General features: G+C 43.2%; 2 protein-coding genes across 2 annotated transcripts; both read right to left on the bottom strand.

Moving 5' to 3' along the window:
* Positions 1-4,566: 4,566 nt before the first annotated feature.
* On the bottom strand, positions 4,567-5,966 carry LOC112074076 (NADH dehydrogenase [ubiquinone] 1 alpha subcomplex subunit 12). The gene is made up of 4 exons (XM_024141297.2): positions 5,849-5,966; positions 5,436-5,518; positions 5,124-5,211; positions 4,567-4,855 (listed from the first exon to the last, which is right to left on the bottom strand). Exons 1-4 carry the CDS (start codon positions 5,935-5,937, stop codon positions 4,681-4,683), a joined length of 435 nt encoding a protein of 144 aa, XP_023997065.1. The 5' UTR covers positions 5,938-5,966; the 3' UTR covers positions 4,567-4,680.
* Positions 5,967-8,223: 2,257 nt separating this feature from the next.
* Positions 8,224-11,834, bottom strand: LOC112074075 (FYVE, RhoGEF and PH domain-containing protein 6-like). The gene is made up of 5 exons (XM_024141296.2): positions 11,273-11,834; positions 11,035-11,137; positions 10,639-10,865; positions 10,381-10,529; positions 8,224-10,180 (listed from the first exon to the last, which is right to left on the bottom strand). The coding sequence occupies exons 1-5, from the start codon at positions 11,339-11,341 to the stop codon at positions 10,144-10,146; spliced, it is 585 nt and encodes a 194-aa protein (XP_023997064.1). The 5' UTR covers positions 11,342-11,834; the 3' UTR covers positions 8,224-10,143.
* Positions 11,835-11,858: the final 24 nt, after the last annotated feature.

Raw genomic sequence — 11,858 nt, 5'->3', positions numbered from 1 at the left:
TGTGTGTGTGTGTGTCGTGGTGGGTTGTGTGCCCCCCTCTCACTCTCGCTCTACCTCACTCTCCCTTTGTGAGAGAGGTGCGCACTTTTGACAGACAGTCCCAACAATGTGTAGTCAGTGTGGTTGTGATGGTGGAATCGAGCTAGTGTCGACTCGTAGTTTGTGCTGATGTGATGTGAGTGTGCATCATGCAGCCCGCAATTCGGGCTTCCTGCATGTGGGCCTCTTCATCTGCGCAAGAACGGCCCCTCGCCCTGCTCGCTGTGTGTGTGTGTGTATCTCATCCCATTGTGTGTCGTGTGTTCATGAACAACCCCCCCCTCCAAGCACATCCTGCATAATGGTGTAATCTTTGATTTCTACACACACACACACACTCTGAGCCCGTTCCCTTCCGCACCAGGCACTACTGAACTGCTGTCAGTCCGCTGTCTTGTTCTGTCCTGTCCTGAGGTGCGTTCAGCAGTCTATTCTGTACTGTTCCGTTYTGCATGGTTCTGCCCTGTTCCTGAGTTCCTGAGGGGTGGGAGAGTCACCCTTATAAGGCAGTAACCAGCCCCCACCCCGCACCTGAGGTCTCTGATTCGTATCACCCTCCCTCCTTGGCCCGCCCGGGCACGCTTCACCACGGCATTCATTTATTACCTCTAAGGCCAATCAGGAGTCAGCAACCAGAMCAACAGGCTGAGAGGTAGTAGGGATGTCCTACAGGTTAGGAGAGGGAGGGAGGGAATACAGGACCTCCATATACTGCTGTTGGGATAGAGTTGGTAAAGTTAGTGAAGTAGTCCCTCCCCCCTCCCCCTGCTCTGTCTCAGTGGTGAATACATTCAGACAGAGCCGTTAATCTGCACACCCCTAGATAACAGCCGGCCCGGGCCTCTGTGTGTGTGTGTGTGCGTGTGTGTGTGTTTGTGTGTGTGTGTGTGTCTCAACGCAACTGGGCTCTGCTCCCACTGCCACACATATTCAAATATACCCCCTAACTATCATTCACTAAGGCTAAGCCTATTTGTTTCTGAGAACCATTCAGTGTGTCTTTTTCACTCTCTTTCTCTCTCTGTCTCTCTGAGCCCATTAAGAGCTGTGACACACAGGGGAGGTGAACAGAACAGGGCCAGAGGTATTTTTACAGCACTGTGCTCCCTCTGTTTCTGCTACATTTCCTTATCACCCTTATACTCTCCAGAGGAATACAGATATGAATACGATATGGACAGAAGGAAGAACAGAAGAGACAAAATGAGGAGTGTAGGAGGAAGGAGAGTATAAGGGTGATAAGGAAATGTAGCAGAAACAGAGGGAGAGGGAAAGAAAAGAGGGAGTTTGCTCAGAAGGGATAGAATGGGGACAGACAGACAGGTGGTGAGGGGAGAGGGATGAGGGTACCAGGGGGCAGAGGGATGAGGGTACCAGGGGGCAGAGGGGAGAGGGATGCACCTGCTCTAAAATGAGCCCTTATATTCCCTCTGGTGCTCAGCTGGCATCACCACCAACACAGCTGCCACCTCATTATACATACACACACAAATAGAGAGAGAGAGAGAGAGAGAGAGAGAGAGAGAGAGAGTTGCAGAGGGAAAATGGAGAGTGAGATGAGAGATGTGTTGAGTGTTCACTGACCTTATAATTAGCCACAAGGAAGTATCGCCATGGCAGTACAAGTCCTCTCACTTAAACCAGATGCCATTTTACTCCATTTACACAAATGACTCAGAGACACTAGCTGAAACACCAGCGACACAGCTCTGATATCCTACACACACTAAACCTAACCAACCAAACATGGCAGACCTGTGTTACTTTACAGCAGGTTCCAATAAACCCTAAGCCCTCTATACTAATCCCTTAGACCTTAAGCACCRGGAGCTTCAACCCACTGAGAGACAGTGAAGTTGGAAACACATTTAAACGCTCCAGTTAGTTCAAACACCTTCCAGTCAAGGCGATAAAGCTCCGCTGCAAGGCGCCAAAAGATTACTCGGGATCTTTATGAGATTGTCCCCCGGTCCCCGTCCTGGTGCCTATGTGACTGGCTTCCAAACGAAAGCCGGTCGCATTCTAGTCAGAGGTAGCTGGATATATTGCAACACCTGGAACTGCTGACTTGTGGCAATGTTATTTCACATCAACAAAGAGCTATTCAACAACAGCCATTTACATGCTCAAAAGCCAAGTGCTCATGAATTTCGTACGAATTCGATGTAATTATGATATAGCTGAGGTGTGAGTGGAATGCCGACTATATCAGGGGACACAGTGACCCCAGGTGGATGGATCAGTCATTACCGGTCTTCCTGACATTGACAGAAAGCAGAAAGGGGAAAATGGTGTGGCACCTTTCCAATAACTCTTTAAAGACCCAGTGCAGTCAAAAATGTGATCTTTCTGTGTTTTATATATATTTCCACACCATGAGGTTGAAAAAAAACKGTGAAATTGTGAAAAYTATGATAATKTTAGTGTAAGAGCTGAAATTTCAGCCTGCTTTGGTGGGATGCAGTTTTGGCCTGCCTGGTGACATCACCAGTYCGTAAATTAGTTAATAGACCAATAAGGACTATAGTTCCAAACCTCTCTGCCAATAACAGCTAGTTTAAATTGTTCCCCTCCCAACTCAGACCACTCCTAGAGAGTCCTTGCAAAATTCTTGTTTGAGAAATWGATCTTTGCTAAGAAGCTATTTTTCATGTTTCTGGTCACAGGTTCAGGAATGGCWGAAAAATCACAACATTTATCTCAAATKAACACTGTTGGGAGATTTAGACAACCATTGTCAATCAATCAACAATATAATAATACTTTGAGTAAAAATATTTATCTTACAATACTATGCGATTAGACAGGTTCAGAATGCATGTGAAACATCACAGCACAGTTGAAAAACATATGGCACATGGAAATCAGAAGAGGGCGGTTTACGGAGATAGGTGGGATGGACTGAGAGTATCTGAGGGGTGGGGTCACAGAGATAGGGGATGGACTTGAGTAGCTGAGGTTGTGGGTCACGGAGATAGGTGGGATGGACTGGAGTAGCTGAGGGGTGGGTCACAGAGAATAGGTGGGATGACTGTGAGTAGCTGAGTGTGGGGTCACGGAGATAGGTGGATGGACTGAGAGTACTGAGGGGTGGGGTCACAGGAGATAGGTGGATGGACTGTGGAGTACTGGAGGTGTGGGGTCACGGAGATAGGTGGGATGGACTGAGAGTAGCTGAGGGGTGGGGTCACGGAGATAGGTGGGATGGACTGAGAGTAGCTGAGGGGTGAGGAAATACAACTAAATAAAAAGCTGTAAAAACAAAGTTTATTTTTGTCCTCTGACGAGGGGGAATGGTGGTTGGGCCCCCCCACAAAAAAAAGTATACTTTTTTTATATCTAAGAAAATCAGCTATTTTTGTTTATTTTTTAACATTTTAATTGAAAACAATCACAGTATGGTACTTAAATGTTACCCAGAAATTATGTTACATTGAGATAAGGCATTGGACCTTAAACATGCATCCTTCCTTCCTCTCTCCCTTGAAGTAACCACTGACCACTAACACAATTGGGATGGTGGATATTTATGAGGGTTTCACCTATCCAGCCATGTCACTTCAGCGAGGGGTTTAAAAATGATTCAAACAGCCATATAAAGGGAWAGAGAGACTGACCTCATCCTCTGCCTCCTCACTGACCCCACGGCCGAATAGCGTTGACAGCGTAAACCTTCTCATCTAACAGCCCAGACCACTGGAAGCAAAGGCAGCATTAGCATACCGATAAACCCTGAGTAACCAAGCTGCTTCTGAAAATATGAATGTCCTTACTAAAGGTACAGACTACAGTACAATAGCTATGACACCTACAAGTAGATAAACTCTGCAATTTTTCCAATGTAGAAAAATATCTACTTAAACGCCATATGAAAAGATTCAGCAGGGACTAATAGAGTATTTATTTTCTGCAACACCAAGGATAGTCAAACTATGGCCTTAACTTCATTTACAGTAGAGAATTGTCTGCCAACGGACAGATTGGTACTGGATTGAGAAACACTGCTCTTATATATTGCAAATGGYTGTGATAGAACWTACAACTTTAGTCAATAGTCCAGAATGGGCCACAAGCCAAGAAGTTAACTCACCTCTCATAGCACAGCAGAATCCCCGAGAGGACAGAGGGACTGGAGCTGGGAGTGTCTGTCTGCCTGTGTGAATGTGACAACACCCTGCCCACAATATCACCCTGATGTGATAGTCATCTGATAACCAGTCAGCACAGACATGCTCCTAGTACCCCCATGTGAAATACTGCAGCCTTTTCTCAGCTCAGCAATATCCTGCTGTCTGCAACACACACACACAAATCAGACCATCTAACACCCTCAGAGAAACATTACCTCATAACCTGCCCCTCAACAATGGGCCAGTCTCAGTCAGTCTTAAAAAACCTCTCAAACAAACTCATGTTGCTAACATTTTTATGTCAGACTCATGGAGAGCTGGTCATTAGTCAGCCAACTAGTCACTAGTGACATAACAGCCCACAGTTTCACACATAAGGACTGAGTCATCACCAGTGTCCATATAGATTAGATTTTATTTAGAAGCGAAGATGTGCTGGTGAACGCACACACAGGAAATCACACTCATTTACAGAACAAGGTCAGAAGTTGAAGGTCAGGTCACAGCAGGGTCACTGAGCCTTTGGGGGCACCCACTCGTGGATCTTCTTGCGGGTGGTGGAGTAGGGCACATACGCCTGGGCCGAACCACTCACGTTGAACTGGTGGACCTCCGCCAGGAACTTCTTCGGTGTAGGGGGGTGTGTGGTGGGGGGGTTGTCTGTCATACAGTGCAGCCAGCGATGCCTGAGGAGATTTAAGATATGGAGTTAGAATCAGGTACTCATTTAATCAATAGGCTAGTTCATCAATAGAAGGTTCGTAGACGGTAAAAACACAATTAAGACACCAGTACATCAACTCAATGAGTTCCACCCAGATCTGTTACAATTCCATATTCAGAACATTAGGCCAGCAATTTTACTATAAAGGCCAGTATCTCCAACATGGCAATGGCCCAGTCACTGAGATAGAGGCAACGCCACCTGTGTCAAACCAAGTAAGATGTATTTACCATTCAGCGGGCACCATGCTGCCATCCACCTCCCACATGGTGTTCTTTCCATTCATCTCTGTCGTGTAGATCACCCAGCGGTGACGACCTGACAAGGAGAGGTGTTACTCTGAGTACACTACAGGTCTTTGAACAGACCTCTCTACCACACTTTTCTACTACTTGATTTTCCCACAGGCTGACCAATCAACTCCATATGTAAAATATAACATTTGCTGACTACATTCAGAGATATGATAATTGGCACTGCAGTACATAGCCTAAGGCCATTACTGGTCATGTGAGCTGAGGTTTAGTTCTGTTCAACCTTACCAAAAAAGTAGCGTGTGTCCTCAAAGTACTTGTTTCCATACTTGTCCACGCCAATCAGCGCTCCCGTTTTCACATCATTTGCCCTGTAACAAAAACACAGTCACCACAAGTTAGATAACTAACGTTAGCTGGCTAGTCCATTAGTCCACCCACTAGCACTATGTCTAATTTGTCAGACCGGATACAGGTCAGAGATCACATAATCAAGTAGCCTTAAAACAGCGTTTAAACAGAGCAGTGAGTCCGTTTGTTTACCAATTTAGCCAGCTACAGTAGTTAACTAAGTAGGTAGTTCGTGTTAGCAGGTTGCCTATCGACCGGGGACATACTTATTTATCTCGAGTAAATGCATTGAAAGTAATGACAACCATCTCTATAGATTACAAAGCACATTATATCGCTCTTATACTGACCTGAATAACTGAACAAATAAGCCTTTCACACCACCGTGACCTCCTAACTGTCCCAAAGCCCTTCGAACGACATGTATATACTCCGCCATTTTTAGACGGGACTGATTTGGGTAACGGACACAGTTGTACTTTCCGGCTGAAACGCTTCCCGGTCCACAATAGTTCCGCCCATTGTTTCAAGTCTAACAGTAGTCAATGAACAGCATTTCAAGCGGTTTCATGCGCTGTTTCTCTTCTGTTCTGTGATGACAGTAAATGAGTAAAGTAAACCGTAGTAAGAAAATGCTACCACCTAACTGTCCATTTTGAAGTGTCTCAATATTAGAAACAATTTGACGACAAGCCGGGTAACCTATTGTTAAAATAATAATAATAATAATGTAACCACGCTAACAGTCTTGTCTCAAGTGTCTCTTACTTGGGAGCAAAATGTGATGACTATATTATAGAGAAATTCAAGAAGCTATCTGTCCTGTTTCAAGTATCTTTAGAAGCTACATGTAATGACATGCTGCTTAGTTATAATAAAATGCTACCAAAATATGGATAATAGTAATACATTTAAAAAATACTTTCATACAGTGTCTTCAGAAATGATTCACACCCCTTAACTTTTTACACATTTTGTTGTGTTACAGATATTGTGTCACTGGCCTACACACAATACACCACAGGACAGCAGGACAATAACATAAAAGACTCGTTGCTTACCAATACAACATTGAATGTTCCTGAGTGGCCTAGTTACAGTTTTGACTTAAACCGGCTTGATAATCGCAATACACCACAATGTGAAAGTGGAATTATGTTTTTAGAAATTTGTACAAATTGAATGTCTGCGTCAATAAGTATTCAATCCCTTTGTTATGGCAAGCCTAAGTTCAGGAGTAAAATTGTGCTTAAAAAGTCACATAATAAATTGCATGGACTCAATCTGTGTGCAATAATAGTGTTTAACATGATTTGTTAATGACTACCTCATCTCTGTACACCACACTGTCCCTCAATCGAGCAGTGAATTTCAAACAGATTTAACCACAAAGTCCAGGGAGGTTTTCCAATTCCTTGCAAAGAAGGGCACCTATTGGTAGATGGGTATAAATAAAATAAAAAAGCAGACATTGAATACCCATTGAACATGGTGTAGTTATGAATTACACTTTGGATGGTGTATCAATACACCCAGTCACTTCAAAGATACAGGTGTTTGCAATAAGTCACTAAAGTAAAACTGCAAAAAATTTGGCAAAGAAATTTACCACTATTCATATTTTTTAAGCATGACGGTGGCTACAGCATGTTATGGGTATACATGTCATCGGCAAAGAAATAGAATAGAGCTAAGCACAGGCAAAATCCTAGTGGAAAACATGTTTCAGTCTGTTTTCCAACAGAAACTGGGAGACAAATTCACGGCCCTTAACTTTTTCCACATTTTGTTGTGTTACAGATGTTGTGTCACTGGCCTACACGCAATACACCACAGGACAGCAGGACAATAACCTAAAAGACAAGTTGCTTACCAATACGACATTGAATGTTCCTGAGTGGCCTAGTTACAGTTTTGACTTAAACCGGCTTGATAATCTATGGCAAGACTTGAAAATGGCTGTCTAGCAATGATCAACAACCAACTTGACAGAGCTCGAAGAATTTAAAAAAGAATAATGTGCAAATATTGTACAATCTAGGTGTGCAAAGCTCTTAGAGACTTACCCAGAAAGACTTACAGCTGTAATCGCTGCCAAAGGTGATTCTATTATGTATTGACTCAGGGGTATGAATACACATATAAATGCAATATTTCTGTATTTCATTTTAAATACATTTCCCAACATTTCTAAAAACGTTTTCACTTTATCGTTATGGGTATTGTGTGTAGATGAATGAGAGAAACAAAATCTATTTCATCAATTTTAAATTCAGGCTGTAACACAACAAAATGTGGAATAAGTCAAGGGGTATGAATACTTTCTGAAGGCACTGTACATATGCAGAATTATCTTATTCAGAGGAAGAAAGGAGCTGAGTAAACCCACAGAGAGTGAACGTTGGAGTTGGGGGTAAATATGAGTCATATTTTAAAATACTCTTATCTCCCTCAACACAGTGCTTTGATCACTGAGCTCAAAGCAGAAATAAGACAGCCGAGGAAGACTTCTTTATCAGTGTCAAACTTAAACACACACACACACGCTCGCGCCTCAAACACACACACATGCAAGGATCCACACCCACAAAGAGATGCATGCACCCACACATCAATCAGCACTATGCAATAAAATAACTCAGTGACAGTAATCTGAGGCTGAAAGATGTATTAACTCCCTCGTCCCTTGATGTCTCAAAGCATGAAATTAGGCCAAGACGCAAAGTCACTTTCAGAGGTTTTATTAAAAAGTGGTGCCTGACAGTTCTGCAGAAATATTATTTACAGACGAGATACTATGGATACTATAGTGATTGTGTTTAAGAATGGAGGGACATTTAGTCACTATAAAATATTATCTGTTTTGAGTTATCCCTAATGCTTCTCTGTGTGATAAACTTCATTTCCCATAAGGCCAACTGCCACAATGGTGTAGTAGTGCAACCTGATTAGTACATTTGAAGTACTAAATGTAAATTCTAAACAATTTTCAATTTAAATACATAATGGATATTTACACTGTTTAATGTCAGATGGGCCGGCCAAAGTAGTCACTGTGATAATAGAATATCCTAATTCAAATGAATAATCAATGAAACAATGCACCACATAATTAAATAACGTTTTCTGTATCTATATTATTACAAGATAATTGAGCATATTTAAGGCACTGTCTGGATGTTGCTTTATTGATACTGAGCATTTCCTAAGGGATACATTTCATTCTTCATGCCACGTCTAGCTCAAAAGACAAACATTATTTTGTAATCTGTCCACTTTAAATTATTCAATAAAAAAATTATACAAATGAGGCCTGGATTAAAAGATTCCTCCTAATGAATCCAACAAGTCTGTTGTGCCAGTTTAAAACAAACTAGTGAGGCATTGTTACAACACGTGCTTTTACAACCATCATGGCATACAATAAAAAAGGTAGCTACTTCTTATTACAAAAGTAACAAAGATAGTATCTGTTATCAAATAAATCATATTTCTAAAATCACATAATTATGGACAGTGAGAAATGTACAGTTCTATATAAATATTAGCTCTCGACTTTTACCAAAAAAAGGTACATTTTACTCTCCCAATTCTACATATTGCCCAAGCACCGCTTCTGAGTCTAACAAATACTCTTTAAAATGCATTTGTTCTATAGGTTGTGTAGTAAAATATTGACATTATGCCATTTCCAGTTTTATCCAGTATACTGCATTATACATGTGGTAGATGTACTGAGTTAAGCCTAACAGAGAATAACAATATAAAACGACCCCCATAATTTTGCTATATTTCTAAGGAGCAAAATGCTTATCTCCTGTGTCTCTGTGGCACCCTGTTTTTTCACAGTTGAATCCAACCACTAGCAGTGCACCAGAGAAGYTTCCCTACTCAGAGAGAATACACTGCTTTCTCACCCTTCTTTGTAACTGGTATCCATCCCATCATGCAAGGTTCCCACTCTAATCACCATTCCAATTTCCATAATTCATCAATATTTGAGTTTAAACTTTTCTTACAATATGTTACACCCCCCCCCCCCAAATAACAAAATCCTTGAACTTTTCAAGGATAATGTAAATCAATAGCAATTTAAGTCAAATCCTTTTCAATGACTTTCAAGGCTTTTTGTGAACCGTGGGAACCCCTGTATAAGGTAGCAGGCTGTCCACAGACAATAATTMTGTTAACACTTCCACACACACACGCTTCAGGACATGACCTTTGACCCACAGCTGTGACACATAACGGTTCCATCTAAGATCMAGAGCAGATAGATATGCAGCCTGTGAGGCTCAACACACCCATAACCTCAGAGCTCCACTGGAAGCATGGTGGTTTGACCAAGGGCAAACTTTCAACGGATCCCAACATTTACAATGAATGTAATGTAGAGCTGACACAAAGTCCATATTTCCATATTTTCACTAGAAAGACAATGATGTCTGTTCTTCACACCACTGGGACTCTGGGGTCTCCTGGCAGGCAGCCGGACCGGTTCATCAGGGCTCGGGGTAGCATGGGTCGGGGTGTGGGGAGTGCTTCCTGAGCTGCTGACCCCTGACATGTGTCTAGAGGTCAAGGATCAAAAGGTGTCCGTGTCCACTGGCTCCAGGGGAAGGACATGAGCTGACTGGTTTAGGTGTTAAAGAATCATGGCCTCCTGGAAAGCCTCAATCCACCTGAGAGAAAATTGAGAAACACAACATGAACTTTATTGCATTGGCACCTGGGAAGAAAAAAAACCCTCATCAATAAACGTTATATTGATAAAATAACTATATGAATGCTTTCACCCTCCCACACTCCGGAGTTACAGCGTGGTCCCCTCCTGATTGATGAATACTCTATTGATCCCTAAACCAAAGGGAATTTCCATTACCTCTGTGCAGTGGGGATGTCGTCAGCCTTGAAGATATAGAACAGGGTGTTTTTGTGGTACAGTTTAAACTGCAGCTTCTGGAAAGGGCCACACTTCTCCTCCCGCAGGAAGAAGCCTAGCAGAGGCTGGCTCTCTAGAGCAGCTACATCCTGGAGAGAGGTACACATGTCACACACCCACATACACACACCCACACCCACACMCACCGGCATAATGCACAAATGTGTGTTTGTGACTAGAGTGGCGTAGGTGTGTTACCTCGCTGGCGGCGTAGGTGTACAGGACTTTGTTCTTGATGACGAACCATAGCCTCTTCCATTGCTTCTTGTTGCCCTTTGACCTCTGTAGGTAGCCACTCATGGAGGAGTTCTCTGTGTTTGCAGACACCTCTTTGAGAGCAGCTGGGATCTTCTTCTGTTTCCTGGAGAAAGAGAATCCCCCAGATCTGCCAGTAGGAGACAGCGCCCCAGAAGCAACACGGTCACCTAGGAAACAYACGAACACAAAGCACCCTCTGACATACATACTGAATTCACAATAACAAACAATACAGGGTTTAAAATCATGACTTAACTTCAATTCATTCCATCTTTAATATTTTAAATAGCTAAATGACTTTAATATTTCATATGTATTCATGTAAAAGACGCATACTGTTCTCCTGTAGCTTGACGAAGCAGTGGTCACACACACGAGCCGGCTGGTTCTTCAAGTACTCTAGATAGAACTTATTGGACGAGCATGTCTGACACACAACCTGCAATACACACACAGTGAGTGAGAAAACCACTACACACACACACTCACACACATACGCACGCACGCACACACACACACCCTACGGAGTATAGTAGTGAACCATTGTAAACTAGGGCCCTTGTCCTTTCCTTACCTTCCCGCAGGCTCGGCAGTGGTGTCGTCTCCAGGTGAGGGTGAACTCACAGGTACAGACCATACACATTGTGGCCCTCAGGTCTGGGATCCAGATAGGGGCCTTAGAACCCAGCGGGGCCCCACTGTCACACACACCATCAGCCTACACAGAGAGAGAAGGTTATAGCCATTACATGTGGATTGTAGGAAAATTACACTGACTATGGTAACAGTGGGATCGGAGTGTACCCATATTCAGTCAGTCGAATGAGCTGGAACTATACATGCTATAAGCAGATGCATGCTCACTCACTCACACAAACACACACACACCGCCTCATCTCCTCCTGATACACACACCGCCTCACCTCCTCCTGATACACACACCGCCTGGCACCTCCTCCTGATACACACACTGCCTCACCTCCTCCTGATACACACACCGCCTCACCTCCTCCTGATAACACACACCGCCTCACCTCCTCCTGATACACACACCACCTCATCTCCTCTGATACACACACTGTCACCTCCTCATGACACACACATTGCCTCACCTCCTCCTGATACACACACCGCCTCACCTCCTCCTGATACACACCCGC

Source organism: Salvelinus sp. IW2-2015, unplaced genomic scaffold (genome assembly GCF_002910315.2).
Source record: "Salvelinus sp. IW2-2015 unplaced genomic scaffold, ASM291031v2 Un_scaffold2485, whole genome shotgun sequence".
Taxonomy (NCBI): Eukaryota; Metazoa; Chordata; class Actinopteri; order Salmoniformes; family Salmonidae; genus Salvelinus; species Salvelinus sp. IW2-2015.
Note: the sequence above shows the minus strand (reverse complement) of the source record. Positions and strands in the feature narration are given on the sequence as shown.